Source organism: Hylobates moloch, unplaced genomic scaffold (assembly GCF_009828535.3).
Source record: "Hylobates moloch isolate HMO894 unplaced genomic scaffold, HMol_V3 SCAFFOLD_9, whole genome shotgun sequence".
NCBI lineage: Eukaryota > Metazoa > Chordata > Mammalia > Primates > Hylobatidae > Hylobates > Hylobates moloch.
In genome coordinates this window covers 3,106,271-3,126,823 of record NW_026652284.1, presented here as the reverse complement: position 1 = coordinate 3,126,823, position 20,553 = coordinate 3,106,271, and the positions used below count along the sequence as shown (strand labels likewise).

Here is a 20,553-nt window from a genome sequence, read left to right as displayed (position 1 = left end):
GCCCGCACCTTCCACAGGTGTTGTGTTCTTGTACTCACCGAAAAGCAACCTGGGCCTTCAGGGCCTTTATTGATAAAACTCGCGCCTGTAGTCTCAGCTACTTGGGGGGCTGAGGCAGGAGAATCGCTTGAATCCGGGAGGCAGAGGTTGCAGTGAGCCGAGATCACGCCACTGCACTCCAACCTGGATGACAGACGGAGACTCGGTCTCAAAAAAAACCAAAAAACGAAAACAAAACAACAAAAACTGAGTGGGAAGTCAAACACTAACAAGCCTAAGGTTTTTGGTTACTGTAAAAAAAAAAAGTTGTAAATTGCAAAGTCAATTTTATTTTCTTAATAAGAAAATAAAACCCTCTTGTCAATCAGGGAAATCCTGTGGGAAGAGCGGCTCCACTTGGAGATAACGGGCCCAGAGAAACTGCCTAAGGTGGGGCAGTCAGCACCTGGGTGCAGGTGCATCTGGGACCCGTCAGATCTCTACGCCCCACGCAGGCTCCGCCCCCACGCCCAAGACCCCGCCCCTCGGCCAGAGCCCCGCCCCGCGCCCGGAGCCTCCCTCGACTTGGCCCTGGGTCTGCACCGAAGGTCCCACCCCTGCCCTCGCCCCGTCCCGCCCCCGCGCTTCCGGATCCGGGTTGTTGCGGGATCTCACGGGCTTTAAACCGCGGCGCCGCGGCGCCTGGGTGTGGATCCCAAGATGGGTGCCGAGGATGGGTTGGGTGCCGGGCGGGTGGCAGTCGGGGCTGGCTGCAGCGGCACTTTGCCGCCTCGGGCCCTGGACCCCTTCACCCCGCCGCCTGCCCAGGCGGGCCGGCCCTGCCCGTCCACCGGCCGCCGAGAGCCCCCGGCCTTGGGCCCCTGGGGCCGCTGACTGGCCTCGGTCACCTCCCGGGGAAGACTCCCGCGCCTCCATCTGCCCCCGCAGGAAGGGACCCTCTTCTCGCCCGCGAGGCTTCTCCGGGTGGGATCGTCCTGGCCCCCAGCCCTAAGGGATCCGCCCCCTCCGAGTATCCGCCGCCCCTCGGAGACCACTCCTGCTCGGACGGACCCACTCCAGCCAGCGCTGCACGCGGAAGCGCTCATCCTCCCCGCCTGCCCCGTTCCCTCCCCCTTCTCCTGTGGGACAACCAGGGACCACAGCTCCCCGCTCTCCAGGTGTGGAGGCTCCGACACGAACGCCTCTGCTCGCAGGGCGGTGAGCGCAGATCCCACGGGTCCCTCGATCGGGGGTCAAGGCTGCTTCCGTTTCCATCCCGGACCCGACAATGGGCGGGAAAAAGAAGACTTTACACGACTACGCGGCGGAGTTCACCGACCTGTTGGTGAAGCAGCACCTGATTGAGCACAGTGACTCTGAGGACACGTCTGTGGTGGAGACCCTTTACTGCAGGGCCTGCGAGCGAGCTGCCTATGCGCGTGCGGAGGGACCGCATCCTGGAACACCTGTCCTCGGGCAGGCACTACAGGAACCGCAGACTCATCCAACAGCACGGCCTGCGGACGCCCATTCTCATGTAAATGTCAGTGCCAAAGCTGGTGTTTCAGGAGACATCCCAGCGGGCTGCGGGCTATTTTAGGATTCTCTGCCCTGCAAACGTTTCCAAAGTATGTGGACAGGCCGCCTGATGACACTACGTTTACGGGATCTGCTAGTGGCTTGCCCACTTAGGGAGTAAACCCTGTGAAGTCTCGCAGTTTTGTTAAACTGTGCGTGGCCACCTGAATGCTGCCTTATCACAAGCCAGGTACATACTGGTCTGCAGGGTAACTCCCCACTGTTGATCCTCTGAGATGATTGTAGACTGGGTGCTGTGAGTCCTGCCACTTTGTTTAAGTGAATGTGTCTTTTGTCCAGCTCAGCCGCCTCGGATCTCGCTGCCACCGGCCTTCCTGCACACCCGTGCCACCCGCCCTTGCCCCGTCAGCCTCAGCCTCGGCTCATTCTCTCAGGCAGTCCCAGCATTGGCACGGTACCTCCTCCCGCTGTGGGCCACACGTCTCTGCTCCCTGTCAACCCTACTGCCACCACCACCAGCGACTTGTCTGCCCAGGAGGGTGCAACACCATCTACCTCCACCGGCCACCTTTCAGTGTTTCCAGCTTTCCAAGTAAAGACACCAGCAGTGCCCTCAGAGCAGACCAGCCAGAGATTTTCTGAAGCCTCCCACAGGGTGCTCCCCGGAGGAGGCCTGAGATGCTCTCATGACTTTGGAGCCGGGGTGGCTGGCCACCTTGGCCTGGCCATGTTTGGGGTGGGCTTTGGGAGCCTGGCACTGCTGCAGAGTGTGGTGGATGAGAACAGCTGCTGCTTGCTGTACGTGGTGGAGGACCAGCTGTGTGACGTGGAGCGAGCCTTCAGAGCTGAGCATTTGGCCAACACCAGAGTGGTTCGGGGACAGGATGCAGACATTGTCCTCAACGACCAGCGGTACGGTTTCAGTTGTCAGCAGAGGTTCACTGAACACCTGCTGTGTGCCGGGCACCGTCCTGGAGGCTGGAGAAATGGCTCTGAATGCTGCAAAGTCCCCATCCTTGTGCTGCTGAATTGGGGGCAGAGGCAGATGAGTAGATCTCAATACATCAGTAGCAATAAGCTCTGCGGAGAGAACTCACTCTCCGCGGAGAGTCGGGAGAGGGAGGCTGGAGGGAGTGCTGTTTTAGGTGAGATAGTTGGGGAAGACTTGAGGAGGGGGCATTGGAGCCAGGGACCTAGGTGGGTGAGTGAGATGGCCACGGGGGTATCCGGGACAGCACACTCTACAAAGAGGACACTGAGTCTTCTCCAGTCCTTGATGTAGCCGAGTGGCCGTGCTGGCAGGAACGGAGTGAACAGGATGAGGGCTAGGCAACGAGGTCCCAGGCCCAAGGAGCCTGGGGGCCACCCAGAGGCTTTGAAAGCCACCAGGGGTTGGTTTGGTTTGAGCTCACACTCAGGAGGCGGAGGAGAAGGACACAGGGACACCAGTGAGGGGTATTGTGGGGCCAGTGAGGCATGATGGGCCTGGACCAGGGTAGCAGTGTGGCTGGATTTGGGATATTTCGAATGTACAGCCTTTGCGATGGGGTCCTGGCTTCCTCCCTTCACTCGAGCAGCTGGGTGTGACATGTCCACCCTGTTCATGAGTGGTGTCTCCAGCAGCTGGAGCAGCATCTATACTTGCTGCCCACAGGGTGTGGACAGCCACAGCAGGTAGATGGGTTTGCGGGCAGCCACCCAGCCCTGGGCTCAGGTGCAGCCACTGTGTTCAGGCCTGGGCTGGGCACTGCCTGGTGTTTCGCAGAGCTGGCCAGTGCTGCTCAGAGGGCAGGCCTGGCTCACCTTTGGAGTGTCCAGGTTTGGACAAGCTCTTAATAGCATAGTAAGGGGATTGACCCCAGCTTGTTAACGCACGTGGAGGGCTCTGAACGTATTAGCGGACAGTGTTGTGTCTCAGCAAAGCCCATTGTCACTGCAGAAGAATGTTCATGAATGTTAATGCTTTGTGTGTTTTTGGAAAGTTGGCAAATTTTATTTATTTATTTATTTACTTTATTTATCTTTTGAGGCAGAGTCTCACTCCTCTGACGGAGTCTCACTCTGTCGCCAGGCTGGAGTGCAGTGGCACGATCTCGGCTCACTGCATCCTCCACCGCTGGGTTCAAGCGCTTCTTCTGCCTCAGCCTCCGGAGTAGCTGGGACTACAGGTGCCCGCTACCATGCCCGGCTAATTTGTATTTTTAGTAGAGACAGGGTTTCACTGTGTTAGCCAGGATGGTCTTGATCTGCTGACCTCGTGATCTGCCTGCCTCGGCCTCCCAAAGTGCTGGGATTACAGGCGTGAGCCACCGCATCTATCCCTGAGGATCTTAATAGAATTTGGCTCACAGAAGCCTATTCTGTGACTTAGCTGGGATCTGTATTTTGTTCCTCAAAATTAGCAAGTTAAATTCTGAAATAAGTCATACTGGAAATGTTTTCACAGTTTACTTTGTTGAGGCCTTTTTCTTCTGTTATTCTCGTGCCTGAGATGGTTTATAGAGTGGTGTTAGCAGCATGGATTCTGGAATGTTCTAGGTCTCAAAGCATGCTCTTAACATTCCACTTTATTCCTGCAGTGTCTCTGGAGTAGTTGTCTGCTCCCCGCCGGAGGCAGCTTCTGAAATTGTGATGGATGCTCTCCGAGCAGCTATGGGCCGGGCTGGCTGAGGTGATGTCTGCACCCGTGCCCAGGTGTCTCAGGGAGAATGGGCTTCGGGGAATGGGCTTGCCTGCTTCGTTTCCTGACTCCTCTCCTAGGCGCTTTGATCCGGCTTTCCAGTTCTTGCACAAGCAAGTTTGTGTCAGCCACGCCCTGCAGAGGATCCACTGGATCACCGCCATCAGCATCGTGTTCCCAGCGGCCTCTCTGGCTTCCCTAAAGAGGGCAGGTGGGCATCTGTGTTGTTGGGGGAATGCACAGCGTTGTGGCATCTGTGTCCATGTCACGTGGTTCCCTGTGACCCAGAACCCTCCAATGCTTCTCGCCAGTAGCTTCCCTCGAGACCAGAAGCCAGAGCTCACCCTCCCTTGTGTCCAAGTGGGGTTTTCTACAATGCTGCTGTGCATGATGTGGATGCCATATGCATGTTGCTGGGGGAAGCCACTCCAGACACTGTGTTTTCTCTGGAACATGCCTTCTGCCCAGGTAAGAGTGGGCTTCACTGTTGCAAGGTGCTCCTATGGCCACCGAGGCTGGTTGAAGATGTAGCACAGGCTAGGGCCCCTGTTTAGGATTCCTCCCCCACTCCCAGCTTTAGGGAGCAGATAAAGTAACATGGAGTACACGTAAAAAAGATGACTAAATGGTCACGTCACTGAATCCCTCAGGCATTTCCCAAGGCTGAAAGCCATCATGCAGGAAGTATTTCACATTTGATGAACTTCGAGAGTCACTGTCCTAGTAACCATTTCTCCAGCCCCTGCGATGTGACAGGCCCCCTGTAGTTTCTAAGGTTGCAAAGGTGAATAAATACAGTCCCGGCTGGAAGTCACAGCAGGTTGGGATGCACACAGATTAGCAGATCGTCAGTGAGCACCAGGTGAAGGCAGGGCTGGGGATACTGGTTCCTAGGTCCTGGTCTGGCAGCAGAAGCTCAGGGTGGGTCCTGAGGGCTGCTGAAGAGGACAGGTTATCTGTTGCTTTATGACACACCATGCACTTGAAACAACAGCCACTGGGTAGTTAGGATTTTGCAGCCTGGACTGGGCTTGGCTGGAGTCCCTCTTCTGTTCTGCCCAGTGGTCACTCACGTGACTACAGCCAGCTGGTCAGCGGCCTGCCTGGAACAGCCCCACCAGGGTCACAGGGCTGGGCCCCGCTGTCACCTGGGTTCTCTTCTGTGTCGTCCCCACGCCTCCTCAGGTCCCCACAGCAGCGTGGCCACACATTTGATGGTCTCAGGGCACCAAAGTGGAAGCACTCAGATATCCTGAGGTTTGGGCCAGGACTGACATGGTACCCCTCACACCACACTTTGTGTACTGGGGCAACTCCAGGCCCAGCCAGTGCCAGTGCTGACTTCTCTCCACGCCCGCTTTGCTCTGTCTCGTCAGCACCCCCTTTTGGCACTGCCTCCCCCATCTGCCCAAAGTTCACCCACCCACCCTGCTCCGCTGGCCACCACCCCGATCCCAGCCATGTCCTCATCCTGGCTATGGCCATCTGCCTGCAATCTCTTCCCTGTAAGACCTCAGCTGGACCAGGTGCCTGCCTGCTCTGAGCTCTCCAGAGCACAGGTGGAGGCCACGGTCTCCACAGACCCTTCGGGCCTGTCACCGGTCAAGGGTCTTGACTGCACGTTGTCCAGGTTCTTGGCGTTTTGAACAAAGAATTGGACAAAACACCCAGCAAAGCAAAGAAAGGATGAAGCAACAAAATAACGAAAGCAGGGGTTTATTGAAAATGAAACACACTCCACAGTGTGGGAGTGGCCCGAGCAGCAGCTCTAGGGCCCGATACAGAATCTTCTTGGGCCCAAATACCCCCAGAAGTTTCCCATCAGCCACTGCATGCTCACCTCATGTAAATGAAGTGGTTGCAAAAAGCAACCAGTCAGAGGCTGGAGTGAAGTTACCAAGTTATACTTCTATGCAAATGAAAACTCAGCCTGTAATCCGTCTGATTGGTGTGGACAGCGACCATTCAGAGGCTGGAGTGAAGTTACAAAGTTGCAAACGAAGACTTGACCCACAACCAGTCTGATTTGTTGCAGACAGCCAGTTTCCGTCTGCCAGGCAGAAAAGGTGAGGGGGTTTGCAAAGGCGCTGGTCCTTTTGTTACTTAGGAGTGGAAAGTTAGGGTTTTCCCTTCAACATAGTTCAAGGAAGTTGTGAAACAGCCTTAGGTTCCCTGCCTCCAGACCCTAATCTCCTGCCTCAGGCCCACAGGTGCCGCCCCCCCCCCCCCCCCACAACCCCACTGTCCTCTTGTCCACTTTTCGCTCTTCCTCAGAAGGCCAGACAAGTACCTGTCTGGGGCCCGCTCCCCGGGTGGGACATGGGGACTGGCTCTGCTAGGCTCATGGCTGTACCCCCAGGGTCCGGAAGGTGCCTGGGCGGAGGACCGCCAACGTTGCAGAAGCTTAGCAAACACGGAACTGGACTGCTTGCTGGGCAGCGTCCCCGTGCCTCTCAGGGACTCATTTTGGAACAATTTAGAGTTGATTTTCTATTAAGGACCACTTTCTGTGTAACTACTTGGCCATGCCTTTCGCCCACTGCTTCAGTTAAAGCAGTGAGTTCAGGCCGGATGTAGTGGTAATCCTAGCACTGTAATCCTAGCACTTTGGGAGGCCCAGGCTGCGGGATCACTTGAGTTCAGGAGTTCGAAACCAGCCTGGCCAACATGGTGAAACCCGTCTCTACTAAAAATACAAAAAAATCAGCCGGATGTAATAGTGGACGCCTGTAATCCCAGCTACTTGAGAGGCTGAGGCAGGAGAATTGCTTGAACCCGGGAGGCAGAGTTTGCAGTGAGCCAAGATCATGCCACTGCACTCCAGCCTGGGTGACAGAGCAAGACTCTCTCAAAAACAAAACCAAACAAAACAGTTTATCATTTGCCTAAATCAACTTTTGTTATCATCTAAAGTTTTCTTCTGCTTAGATATGGCCGCCTTAAAAGATGCAGACACTGTTGGGATCAGCATGAAGTTTCCCTGTTGAGGCTGTGGTCAGCGTGGACGTCAGCCAGCACTGCACAGACAGCTGCGACCAGGACATCAGCCAGCACTGCACAGACAGCTGCGGCCAGGACGTCAGCCAGCACTGCACAGACAGCTGCGACCAGAGACTGGAGGTGACCCCTGCCCTTTTCCACCCTTCGCCAGTCCACTGTGAAAAGCTGGGTTGATTGTGTGGCTTAGATAGAGGTCATCAGCCGGCTTGATTGTGTGGGTAAGATAGAAGTCATCAGCCAGGTTGATTGTGGGGGTTAGACAGAGGTCATCAGCCAGGTTGATTGTGTGGGTTAGATAGAGGTCATCAGCCGGGTTGATTCTATGGGTAAGATAGAGGTCATCAGCTGGGTTGATTCTATGGGTAAGATAGAGGTCATCAGCCGGGTTGATTGTGTGGGTTAGATAGAGATCATCAGCTGGGTTGATTGTGTGAGTTAGATAGAGGTCATCAGCCGGGTTGATTGTACAAGTTAGATAGAGGTCATCAGCTGGGTTGATTCCGCAGGTTAGAGAGAGGTCATCAGCTGGGTTGATTCCGCAGGTTAGATAGAGGTCATCAGCTGGGTTGATTGTGTGGGTTAGATAGAGGTCATCACCTGGCCACCCTCAGCCGGGTTGATTGTATGGGTTAGATAGAGGTTATCAGCCAGGTGGATTCCACAGGTTAGATAGAGGTCATCAGCTGGGTTGATTCTGTGGGTTAGATAGAGGTCGTCACCTGGCCACCCTCAGCTGGGTTGATTGTACGGGTTAGATAGAGGTCATTAGCTGGGTGCGTGGGTCCCAAAGCGCGCTGCAGATGGAGAATCAGAATCCCTTGGGCATCACTGGGCGGGGCATGTCCCTGTCCCTCGGCTCCCAGACCCCGGCTAGCTGCTACCAGGACTCATATCGAGAGCTCTTCAGACACTTTGTCAGAACGCTTAAAGGTGGGTGCCATTCTCAGGAGGAGCCTAGGATGTCCTGATGCTCAATGGGTAGATGCCTTCCAGGCTGCAGTCAGTGCAGATGATATGCCAATTTCAGGTGGAAAATTGCATTCCAGATACCGGGTTCAGATTTGAAATTGTCCATCTCAGTGATCATTTATGTTGCGTGCACTTGAGGGAAATTCTGAGAGATGCTCCTTTGGGGTTCTGTGCATGTACCATGTTGCCTGACACGTCCTAAGAAATCTTAAACTCTGAGTTAGCCGGGCGCGGTGGCTTATGCTTGTAATCCCAGCACTTTGGGAGGCTGAGGCGGGCGGATCACGAGGTCAGGAGATCGAGACCACGGTGAAACCCCGTCTCTACTAAAAATACAAAAAAATTAGCCGGGCGTGGTGGCGGGCGCCTGTAGTCCCAGCTACTCGGAGAGGCTGAGGCAGGAGAATGGCGTGAACCCGGGAGGCGGAGCTTGCAGTGAGCCGAGATTGCGCCACTGCACTCCAGCCTGGGCGACAGAGCGAGACTCCGTCTCAAAAACAACAACAACAACAACAACAAAAAACCTCTGAGTTTATAAAATGATAACTACTTCTGAACTCCTGAGATCTAGTGGATACCATGTGTCCTGGAAGATAAGACACCTTCTACCCTCTGTCAGTCCTGGGGGTGACTGGGAACCAGAGAGGTTGAGCAGAATTCCTGGACCTGGGTGGGGCTTGTCCAAGAGGGGCAGGTGGGCCTCTCTAGGACCAGTGTCCCACCCAGAGGCCAGTGGCCCCTTCGCATGCCCCAACAAGAGGAAGACTGGCTCTGATGTGTTGGGTTTTGTCCTGAATCTGCAAATGTGCAGGGAAAGAACCTCCTGAAATCACCAAAGAGTAGTTCCTCAGGGCCTTCCGGGTGGCCATGGCCGCGGAGCAGTCGTGGTGGAACCGGTCAGCTGTGGACCTGCCCTGCGAATCGGCAGAGGCCTCCGTGGTGAAGACAGAAGCTCCATGAACCAACCCGAGGCTGAAGCCAAGATCCTGCCCGATATCCAGTTGCTTGTTTCACTTGTCGCTGTTACTGAGAGAGGGAGACAGAACCTCACGGCGGTCTTGTCCTCACTGGAGACTCAGAAGGGGAAGAATTGGGAAACCATGTATGTTTCATTTCTGGTGTAACCAGGCTTTTCAGAATGTGACTTCAGACCAAGGACACAAGTTGGGCTTGCTTAGCTGTTTTGTGTTGCGTGCAGGCTGAAGAGATGCTCTTCCAGTCAGAGTTCCCTTGGCAGGGCCTCGGAGGCCTCTGGTTGGCTCTCTCAGGAAGAGGGCAGGTCGGGGATTGGATGGTGTAAATTGACCCAGAAACCTGCAGTTTCAGCTTTTCTGTGGCAAACAGGGCCGAGGGCTGGTGAAGCTGTTAAGACTAAATGTCGCATGCATGAGGCAGGCTGCAGGCCTCCTTAGGCCTTTTTTGGGGTAATTACACCAGTATTTAAAAACACTTTTTTGTTTGTTTGTTTTGAGACGGAGTCTTGCCCTGTCACCCAGGCTGGAGTGCAATGGTGCGATCTCGGCTCACTGCAACCTCCATCTCCCGGGTTCAAGCGATTTTTCTGCCTCTGCCTTCTGAGTAGCTGGGATTACATGCGTGCGCCACCACGCTCGGCTAATTTTTGTATTTTTAGTAGAGACTGGGTTTCACCATGTTGGCCAGGCTGGTCTCGAACTACTGACCTCGTGATCCACCTGCCACGGCCTCCCAAAGCGTTGGGATTACAGGCATGAGCCACCATGCTTGGCCTAAAAAACAATTTTCTTGAAGAATCTGATTTTGTGCATAGTAATGACACAGCACCATTCCTGAGAAATAGGAAATATATGTGTGTGGTATGAAAAGCCCATATTCTGTTCTTGTCGCCTGAATCTAGGCTTCTGCTTTGGATGTGAACGTGGGAATGAACAGTGGCTGTTTTCCACCCAAAGGGGCATGGAGACCTTTTGGAAACGGGCCTTCTCCTTTCCATTTTGCAGCCAGGGGCAGGTGGAAACCTTCCTTCAAAGGGTAGTGCCTTGGGGAGCAGCAGACCTGCTCTGAGTCCAGCTTAGCTTTCCAAAATTCTGTGTGGAACTTACTGGAGATGTTTTTGTATATTTGAAAATAATGGCCTGTATTTCTCATGCTATACTTAAAAAAATAACTAATCTTTTAAACGAAGATATTCAAACTCACCCTTGTGCGGAAAGTGCTCGTGTTTCTGTGTTCATTCCTGAAAGGGCGTTTTAGAGTCCCCATTTCTACGTTCTATGTGGCACCCTCTTGCCAAGGGAACATCCAGAATCCCTCCACTTCCTGTCTAGTTTGAGGCCTCAACACCTTCATGATCCAGAGTTCTGTGGCTGTGAGGGGGTGGGCCTGCCGCCGCCCAGCCCTCCTTGGTGGTCGTGGGGACAGGTAGGAGCCTAGGGAAAGGGGTGAGCGGGCTCTGGTGTGACAATGTGAGCGCTAGCCAGGAAGGTGGGGCCAGGGCCAGTCATGGCGCCTCACCTGCATCTCACCTGTGGGGGAACTCGGCGGAGCTTCCTGTCAGCATCTCCCCGGCAGCATCTCCCCCTCTTGCCTTGGTCCTTTCTGTCTTTGTTTTAGGCCAATTTCTAAAAAGACTGAGGCCTCCTTCAAGGTTGAACAGATTTCTAGAGCCTTGTTTTTGCTGTGACAGGTCCCTAGTCCCTGTTCACAACTCTGAAACCAGGAAACCTGAGAACCAAGAGAACTGAAAGGAAGCCCGTTGGTCTCAGCCTGGCTTGAGCCAACACGAGGCTCTCTGCTGCCTTTTGTTTTCTTAGGTTTTGCTGAGAAATGGGAGTGCGTTCTGTGTGGGTGTTTGTGACACCTTGAGACCCTGCTTGGCCTAGCTAAAGTCCGGAAAGCCTGGGCCCCACAGGGCTTGGATGAGGGCTCATGAGCCTGTACTTCAGGAGGCCTGAGAGGCCCGGTCAGTCCCATGAGGCTACACGGCTTGGCCCGCAGGTCCTCCGAGGCACAGGGCAGAGGGACACCCCAGGGACCCATCAGACTCACGACACGGAGAAACTCAAGTGGGGTGCCAGGGCCGGCTGCGGAGGCCACAGGCTTCCTGCCTGTGAGGAGCCGCCCTGTTCGAGCCCTTCGGAGATTTAGGTTTAGTCAGGAGAACCCGTCATTGGAACATACACTTTATTATGTTACAAAAACAAAAATCCCCACCAAAACACAGCTAAAAAAATAACACATTTTCCCAAGATTACATTACCAAAAACAGGTGTTATGTCATTGGAGGGTGTCCATTAATACTGCTCGGAGAAGCACGATCCTACACGAAAAACACGGATGGGATTTCGTTTTCACCTTAAAGCATTAAAGTGCTTTAACTGGTAACAGAGGAGTGGATGTTTGTGCGTTGGAGACACTGACTGTTCCGAGTGACAAGTGGCTCTGTGCCAGGATACTGCGGGTCGGGCTCCTGGGTACAGCAAGGGCTTCCCAGCAGCCCAGGCCTGGTGGGAACGCTGGGGGAATGGGGGGGAGTTGCTGTTTCTGACCAAGCGACTTGGACAGACGTGAGCTGACCTGCCTGGCGAGCGCCTTCTGCCTTGCCTCTCTGAGCAGACTCAAGACCACTGCCCGTCCCCCTTGGCCCCAGGAGTGCCAGCAGCCTCCCTCCCACCCCTGCACTGCTGGAAAAACCGTCCGCCTTCAAGATTTATTTGTTGATTTGTTTAGTTTTATAAAAACACATCGCTTAAAGGATTCTTGTTCCTGGGAATTTGCATTTTCTCCTGACCACAGCGAAGTCTCAACTCTGTTTACTTTCACAGCTGCTTCTCCAGCGCAAGGAGGCTGCACCGGCTCCCTGGACAAGTGCAGCTGGGGCCATCTGGCTGCTCCGTGTTCCAGCCGGCTTCCTTGGACGTCTGGCTGGGGTTCCAGTGACAGCTGCCCCTGGGCGTCTCCCTGCTCTGTGCCAGCCGCCCCCCGACCCCAGCCCTTCCCAGGAGCACACTGCAGGGGCTCTTGGGATAGCCTCACTGGACTCAGGGTGGACAGGTAATGTGCCTAAGAAACAAATCGACAAGCCCCCTGGAATTGAAGCGCATCTGCACTGGGCTCAGGGACCCCGGGTGTTGGGATGGGCCCCCGCGGCTCCTGAAGTGGAACATGGGGGCAGAGTGGGGGCTTCAGGAGGTGGCCTCGGGTAGCAGGTGCCCAGCCCCCAAGAGATAGGCGTGGTGCCTGGGGCATGGATCTTAGCCTTTCTGGCCTCAGCTTCCTCATCTACGAAATGGCAATAAGATGGAGAGCTGAGGTGACATGCAGCTGGGGTGGCTGCGCCATCCTGGGAAAGCCCTGAGTCTGCTACTGCCGCTGCTACTGACTGATACCCTGGGCATGGGCACCTTTCTAGGGAGATGGAACCCTAGAAGCTAAGCAGCCAGAGCTTCCTGCCCTTCAGCTGGAAGGAGCTGGAAGGAAGGGCCAGGCCCTTGCCCTGGCTGCAGCCAGATCCCCTGAGAGCCGACAGCCCCGTTCCTGCTGCCCCCACAAGCGTGCACCCAGGCGGCTGTGCTGTCAGCGGCCCCGGGAGAGGTGGACGGTGGGAGAGGGACGCCTGCGTCTTTGTAGACCAGGCACCTGCGGCAACACCAGTCGCTGCTTTTAAATAAGGGGAGGCTGGTGACGGCGATGCCACGTAGCAAGATGGAGTCCTGATCTGGGGATGGGGGCTGTGTCTAACCTTGCTGTGCCCTGGGGGGCTTAACTGCTTGTTCTGGGGGATGTTAGTGGGGGAGCTCCTAGCCCTTAGGAGCTGATGCCACACATACCCCAGGCAGGGGGTGTGGAGCTGGCCGCGTCGGAAGGGGCCAGGCAGCCTGCACTCTGGGTGGTGTCTCGGCTTGCGTGGGTGAGGGCTCCCATTGGCCCACCTGCCCGGAATGAAGGGCCTCGTCACACCTGTCAGGCTCCCCGGGGGCTCCGGTTCCCTGCCCTGAAGCTGTGCTCTGGGACGGTCAGGCTCCGGCCACCGAGGCTCAGGCTGCTCCTCGTGGATGGAGGTGGCCCCAGAAAGGGCCTGTGCAGACGCTGTCTCCCCGGGGCCCACTAACTCCCTGGGGTGCTCCACGAAGGCCTAGACCCCCCTGCACCTACCTCAGTCTGTTCCCTGACTGCCGCCGCCTAGAAAGGAAAGCAATGCCCTCTGGCCCTCGCAGTGGTAGAGAAGGTGCCCGTGGCAAGGGAGGAGCTGCCCCCACGGCACAGCGGCAGAGCGTTCCTGCGGGTTTGCCTGGATTTGCCCTTCCCCGCGCTCCCTCTAGGCTTCCTCCCCACCCGGCCTTCCTGGGGATGAGTCCCGCCCACCTGGCTTCTCACTCAGCTTCCTCAGCCCGGCTCATGGGCGCTAGGTTGAACTCCAAAGAGAATGCTGAGAAAGTAAGTTAAAAAAAAAAAACTGACCCACCGTGTAGAAAAGGGTATCATTTTATCAAATATTGACAATTTCCAGTCCTCCAAGGACAAGCTGTCCCTTTCTGCTGAGGGGTCCCCAAGGAGAGGCGACTGTGGCCAGGCTGAGGGGCACTGGCTGAGGCGGCACCAGATGCTTCCCCGCGCCTGGGAGGGGTTGCGCCCTCCCCAGTTTTCTCCAATTTCAGCAACACTGTGGTTGTTGTTAGGGGCAGGAAGGAGGCGGTCCTGCAGAATACGGTGTGCTGGGGGCAGAGGCCAGTCCCAAGTCCAGCAGAGAGAGTCCCCAGCCCCCGGCACGGGCAAGACGCAGTTAGGGATATTCCCTGAAAATACATTGGTGTTTCAGACACAGTCACTTGGTTGCTCACTACTATCCAGAACCAAAAGATGTCGCAAAATACTTTTTGGCAGTCCATCAGCAAAGAGGATCCTTTCCTTTGGAAGGACCTCGCCTGGTGGGGAGATGACAGTCTCTAGGATGAAGCCTGGAGGTTGGAGCCGACACTGCGGTCCCCACCCACGCCTGCCATGGAGCACGCCAGGGCAGTGGCAGGGCTGAGAGTGGGCCAGCCCCCGCCCCACAAGCCCAGCGCTAGAGCAGCTCCAGAAGGTTCTGCGGGTGACTCAGGCTGTCCACAGGCGGCTTCGGTGACTGGGGATGGGCCGGACCTTGCCTTTTCCCGGGCACAGCCCGGAGGTCCTGCCCCGAGGCAGTTTTGGACACACAGGAAGGAGAGGGGAGGCGGCTTGGGTCTCTGGGCGGTGGCACAGGCTGCGGCCCGGCGAGGCCCTTAGTGGATCTCGGCCTCCGTGAACTCCTCCTTGATGGGCTGCTTGCGGGCTTTGCAGTCGGGCAGGTCGAAACCGAAGTCCGCCCACTCGTCGGGGCCACTACCTGGGCCGCTGCGGTTGGGGATGGTGATGGTGTGGCGCACGCGGAAGTGCACGGCCTCCATGACCCGCTGGCGCTGCAGTTCCCCTGAGCCGCCGATGGAGATGGTGGCCGCGTTGCTGGAGCGGAGCAGCTGCTGCGCGGTGCTGTAGTCGTGGCCCTGCTTCAGGTCCTGCAGGCCCCGCCAGATGGTCATGCGGTACTGCTCGGGGATCTTCAGGGCCCCCAGGTCCTGCGAGAGGCCGGCACATTAGGGGCAGGGAGCAGTGGGGCAGGGAGAGCAGAAGGGGCTGCCCTGGGCCCCGGAGGTCCAGCCAGACCACACCCTGGCCCCCACACCCCCAACCAGAATAGGAGAGGGGACATGGGGGAGGGGGAGAGCCCACCAGGGCTGCTCCTGGCCTGTGTGGGGCCTGGGCCCTGACCTGGGAGCGTTAGACATGGAGCCCCCTGAGCATCTACCTGGCCCTGGGGAACTGCCTCCCAGCCTCAGGACAGGGCCCTCCTTGGTCTCCATGTCCCTGCCCCCCGGAACGGACCCCCATCTCATCCCTGAGCTCCCAACACCCTCTGGGCACCACACCAAGCACACACATCACTCAGGAGAGGCAAGGGTTAACGTGACCTGGAGCTGGCTCAGCGTAGGTCACTGGGGACAGGTTGCGGGGAGGGCGGTTAGTGGACACAGACGCAGCCACCCTCTGCACGAGGGACAGTTAGGCTGAGCAGCTGGCCCCAGCTCGCACTGACCCTCATCTCTGTCTGCAGCCCCAGGCTGGGGATGGTCTGGGATGGGCCTTGGACCTGGGCCACCGCACTGGCTGGGGGGTGGGTTCCCACCAGAGGGCTTGCCCTTCCTTGACTGACAGTGCCCTGTGGTTCACACCGTCCTAGGCTACGAGCAGGCTTTGTACACGACTAGTCTCTAGCCCAAAGACAAGCTGTGGCTGTTTAATCATGGTGCCTGCAATCAGCTGCCACAGGTGCCAAGAGCTGTGTGGCCTCGGGCCAGGTGCTTGCCTTCCCTAGGTCCCCTTTCCTCTCTGTGTAAATGGCGCTGAACTGGACTGACTCCCTCGGGGCCTTACATTCTTCTGTTCTTTGTGCCTTGGAAACAGCCCATCCCCTAAAATCAAAGGCACACTGGCTGCTGGGAGTCTGAAAAGGCTCAAATGACCAGTTCAGCATCTGGAGGCCTGGGCCTGTGTCCCGCGCTGCCAGCCGTGTGCCTGGCTGCACCTGCCTAAGCTCTCGAGAGTCAAGTCATCGCATCTGCTTGCCCGTGGGAAAGGGTTTCCGTTTCCCAGCCATGACAGCAAGGAAGAGAAGGCTCTTTGCCCTCTGGACAGGGGCCCCTCCAGCTACTGCCTCTGTAGAGCGGGCAGTTACCACCCGGGCGTTACCTCGATGGTCAGGTTCTGCAGGTGGTAAATGCTCTGTAACCCTTGGGAGGTGAAATACTCGATGCAGTTTGGACACCCCAATCCTGTTAAAAAACTGCAGAGAGAATTTGAGAAAGGAAGCAGCATTAGCTTCCAAGCACAGGGCTGCGCGAGCCCGCGTCTCTGAGAGTGGCCTGGCTGGGGCGGAGACTGCCACCGTCTCCGAAGGGTGGCTCCAGCGCACAGGTGGCCACGGCATCCCTCGGGGAGGGGACGTGCTCAGCTGGGGACAGGTCAGTGGAGGACCCTGGCTTTTTGTGCTTTTCCTCTAAGTGGACCGTTTCCCCAGCATCTGCAGATGCTCCTGGCCTGACTGCCCCCGCCCGCCTGTCTGATCTGGGGTTGCGAGTGGTGAGCACACAGGGTGGGGCAGGGCAGCTGACATGGCCAGAAGGACAGAGGTGAACGGACAGGGTGATAGCACATGCTCAGGCCCTCGGCAGCCCACGCACCTGACAAGGCTGGGGTCGGCGTGGTAGGGGGGTGGCGGAGTGCAGTGGGACCCCGAGACTATGGACTGGGCGCCATGGCTGCTGCTCATCTCGCCGTTGGCTGGCACTGTGTGGCCATGGTTGTTGAGCATCCCAGGGCCTGGGTGAGAGGCAGGTGGGGCCATCAGGGCAGCCAGGCCGGGTGTCCAGGTGCAGGCTCCAGACACTTCTGGACACCAGGGAGCCATCCCAAGGCCTGGCAATGTGACACTCGGCATCACCTCGGCCAGCTGGAGGCTTGAGCAAGGGCTGAACACCTGGGGTCCTGTCTCCTCGCCCCGCCTAGTAGGGATGGGGGTGACCATGCGTACGAGGCGCTGGGTCGTAAGGGCAATCGCAGCTGGCACTGGAGTGCTGGCCACATCCCAGGGCCTCAGGAAACACCTGGGGGTGCTTGCTTGCAGCACTGGGAACATGCTTGGTCCTGCCCACATGAGGACCTTCCAGGGGAAGGGGGCCCAAACTCTATCCAATGGAGTCCCCGGCTTGTGTTGGGGCCCCGATGAGGTCTTGCACCATTTAATCCTCACAAGGAGTGAGTCTGGTACTTCTGTGGCCATTTGCTGATGGGGAAACAGGCTGTGTAATGTTAAGAGCCTTCCCCAAGCTCCCTCGCCTGCCAAGAGGCGGTGTAGGCATGTGGGTTCCACGCTTTTAACCACGCCCCCCTCCACCTGCCACAGCCAGGAGTGGGCAGAGAGGGCTGTCCGTGGCTGCGCCTCCTGCCCGGAGGGTGGAACTGCTGCAAGGAGCCAGCCACAGAGACACCTGCCCTGGGTCCCGAGCTGGGTGGTGTGTCCTGAGCCAGGCGCCCCCAGTGGGCCTCCCCGCCCTGCCCGTGGGCCCCCACTGCCCAAGGGACTCACCCACGGGCCCCAGGTTGGGTGTAGCTGCCGAGCTGTGCGGGGGAGGCTGGCCCACCAGCTGGTTGACGGAGGGCAGCTTGTTCATGCCCCCGTGCACCTTGTTCATGGGCGAGAGGACCGGCCCGTAGGACGGGGGCTGAAGGTGACTCCTGCTCAGAAGCAACGGCTCGCATGGGTGGGAAGCAAGGCAGCCTCGTGCCCACCGACCACCCACGCCCGTGATGCCCCCATGCTGCGAATGGGTGGAGACTGATGTCAGAGAGTGGCTTCATCCTCCCCCAGCCTCCCTGTCCCCAACCATGGCCATGCACGGCCACTGGGCCTGCGCCTGAGAAGGACACTGGCCATGGCGGGGCCGGGAGGCAGGGGGATGACCTGTGCCACTGGAATTGGATTCTGGTCTTGGTGGGTCATGGTCACTCTGGCCACCCCTCCTGGCCTTTCCACTCAGCAGACATTTACAAGACCTCTCAGTGGCAGAGGCATAGCAAGGGCCTTGACCCAGGGTCCCAGGGCAGCCCCAAGTGCTAGAAGGCTTCCTGGAGGAGGAGATGTGGGGTGGGCCCTGCTCTGGACCCTGCTGCCTGTCCCTGGCAGATGATGCCTTCTGGAGGGGTTTCTGGTCCTCCTGGCCTTCTCCTGGGGGGTTAAGCCACGTCCTCCTTCCCCACACTGATGGTGGGCTAGGGGTGACTCACGGCCTCTGTAGGAGCTGCTGCTGCTGCCGATAGGAGTCCACCAGTGGCTGCGGCACTAACTCCATCAGCTCCAGGCTCTCCTTCAGCTTCATCAGGATCTCAAAGTTCTCCCGGCCTCGCACCTGAGCACAGAGGAGCAGATGCTCTGCCCACATCCCCCAGACCCCCATGAGAGGGGGGGCAGCCGCAGCCTCAGGAGGACCTGGGCTTGGCAAAGCATCTGTCCTTTCTGGGGGTTCCCTGGCACCCCAGAGGCTCAGGATCCCTTGGTCTTCTTTTCCTCTTCCCAAGAAGCAGGTCTAACCAGAGCCCCTGACTTGGTGGGCAGGTCTCCTGTCCCCAAGAACCATGCCTGATCCTTGTGGCCCCCAAGCCTCCCCTCTTCCTCCCCCACCAACAGATACTGGGTTTTTAAAAATCAAGTGTGTCTCTCTGTCTCTCTCTCTCCCTCTCCCTCTCTCTCTCTCTCTTCCTCCCTCCCCTCCCTCCCCTCTCTCTTTTTCTTTAGACAGAGTCGTGCTCTGTTGCCCAGGCTACAGTGCAGTGGCATCATCATAGCTCACTGCAGCCTTGGACTCCTGGGCTCAGGTGATCCTCCTGTCCTCAGGTGATCCTCCTGCCTCAGTCTTCTGAGTAGCTGGGACTACAGGTGCACGACACCACCACGCCCAGCAAATTTTTGTAGAGATGGAGTTCTCACTATGTTGCCCACTTTGGTCTCAAACTCCTGGGCTCAAGTGATCCACCCGCCTCAGCCTCCCAGAATGCTGGGATTACAGGCATGACCCACTGCCCCCAACTGGGGCTCATTCTGGAGCTCAAAAAACAGAAAGTTCACATCATGGAAGATGAATCCCAGCCAAGCCTGTGCCGATTTAATTCACCTGTCGGAGGCCACACGTGAGAAGCACACTCATGGGGGCCGGCCATGGCCACGGGTCCTGGCCAACGTTAGAGTCCTGGATTCTTGCTGAACTTCTACCCTGGTGGGACTCCGCACCACCCCACCTGTGCTATGTACACATGGCTTCATTGTAAATGGCATGACGCTGGGTTTTTGAGACTGAGGGGGCTCTCAGGAATGCCCTGCAGTTGGGTCCTGCTGGTCTGACTCTTGCAAGCAGGTTCTGCCCTCTGGACCCATTCACACAGGGCTGGGCTCCTCCCGCCCCCTGCATCATGGTCTCCAGAGTCCCTCCCCATGGCCCAGCCCGGGCTCAGCAGACGACAGAGGCGAGGCAGGTCTCCCGGCCGCCGTGCAGGAGCACACACTCACCTGCAGGTAGTACGTGTCTTCGTCTCCATGCCGCCGCTTCTTCACGCCGGCGCCAAGGGCGGGGATGGCAGGGGGGCTCTGCTTGAGGGCTGGAAGGCCAGGCAGGGTGGGCGGGGTGAGCAGGCAGGACCAGAGAGTGAGGACTCCTTCTGGGAGGAGGGAGACCTGCCCCACGCTTGGGGCCAATCAATTCTCCAGCTGGGTCCAGTGGTGAGCAACCCACAGGGACGGGCAAACCTGCGGTGCCACCCAGGCCTCTGAGATGCCCTTGGCCCAGGACAAGCGACTTATTTGGGGGCTGCTCTCAGGCTCCGTCAGGGAGCAGTCTGGGCGTGGGGGGCTGTTCAGGGGCTGGCCCTGTCCCTGGGACGCGGGCTCGCACTGTGTCCTGCCAGTGTGTCCCCTTCCCCTCCCACACGCGTCCAGTTCCCCCTGGCCGGCCGCTCACCACGCTTGCTGGCGGCGCCGTTCTTGGCGGAGCTCTCGTTTAGGGCCTGCTGCTCCCGGTAGTGGTCCTCATCGGCTTTTCGGTCGCGGCCAGGACAGGCGCAGATGCGGCCCTCAAAGGACCGGCGGCCCAGCACCTGCCCACTGTCGGGTGGGCACAGCCAGAATTGTGAGCTCAACTCTGCCCACCCTCAACCTGCCCACCTTCCCCGCCCACCTTGGACCCTGCAGGACTGGCCTTGAGAGCCCTCAGTCACCACAGAGCACCCAGTGCCGGCAGCGAGTGTTCCCGCTAGAGGGAGCCAGAGGCTCAAAGCTGCGAGGCTGCCCTGAGACCTCGCCCGGGACTCCCACCTCCCTCCGGAGGCCCAGCTTCTGCCCAGGCAGGCCCTGCAGGCCAGGGGGCGGTTCCTTCCTCCAGCAGCACAGCCCAAAGTCTCTTCCCCAAGCTGGCCCTGGCCTGCAGGTCTCCATGACAGCTCCCCTTCTCCCCCGGCCGTGCCCGCCCAGCCCTGTCCCACCTCCACCCTGTGTGCCTGAGACTCACTCCCGCGTCTCCAGGGTGATGATGATGAGGATGGGCCGCCGGTTCATGCCCCCTACACAGCTGCTGTTACACATGAAGTTGTACAGGATGGTGGTGAATTCCGTCCCCACCTGCACATAGGGGAGCAGGGAGAGGGGCTAGCATCAGCATGCAGCCCCAGTCCACTAAGGTTGCAGCCCCCAGCTCCATGTCTGGTCCTGGCTCCAGGTAGGCAGGGGGATGCCCTGCTCTATAGTTGTTGCCATTTGTATATCTGTCCATCCATCCATCCATCCA

General features: G+C 57.9%; 2 protein-coding genes across 8 annotated transcripts in view; one reads left to right on the top strand and one right to left on the bottom strand.

Annotated features, from left to right (window-relative positions):
- Positions 1–648: 648 nt before the first annotated feature.
- On the top strand, positions 649–12,909 carry LOC116812825 (putative TP73 antisense gene protein 1). Of its 6 annotated transcripts, none has more exons than XR_009214778.1 (4): positions 2,229–2,430; positions 4,098–4,409; positions 4,513–4,666; positions 7,127–10,344. XR_009214778.1 is itself a non-coding variant. In XM_032758710.2 (3 exons), the coding sequence occupies exons 1-3, from the start codon at positions 1,841–1,843 to the stop codon at positions 12,083–12,085; spliced, it is 897 nt and encodes a 298-aa protein (XP_032614601.2). In that variant the 5' UTR covers positions 649–1,840; the 3' UTR covers positions 12,086–12,909. The 6 variants fall into 6 exon arrangements, 1 of the variants encoding a protein (XP_032614601.2); XR_009214780.1 differs by having other exon boundaries at positions 7,112–10,344; XR_009214779.1 differs by having other exon boundaries at positions 4,513–6,264.
- Positions 12,910–13,462: 553 nt separating this feature from the next.
- The window catches only part of TP73 (tumor protein p73), an 85,767-nt gene continuing 78,676 nt past the window's right edge, over positions 13,463–20,553 (bottom strand). For both annotated transcript variants that reach the window (XM_032758708.2, XM_058443780.1), the window contains exons 7-14: positions 20,278–20,387; positions 19,732–19,874; positions 19,284–19,372; positions 18,008–18,129; positions 17,310–17,458; positions 16,405–16,543; positions 15,914–16,007; positions 13,463–14,742 (exon numbers count right to left, since the gene is read on the bottom strand). In XM_032758708.2, coding sequence (XP_032614599.1) covers positions 14,410–14,742; positions 15,914–16,007; positions 16,405–16,543; positions 17,310–17,458; positions 18,008–18,129; positions 19,284–19,372; positions 19,732–19,874; positions 20,278–20,387 — 1,179 coding nt within the window. In that variant the 3' untranslated portion in view covers positions 13,463–14,409. The remainder of the gene's footprint in view (positions 14,743–15,913; positions 16,008–16,404; positions 16,544–17,309; positions 17,459–18,007; positions 18,130–19,283; positions 19,373–19,731; positions 19,875–20,277; positions 20,388–20,553) is intronic.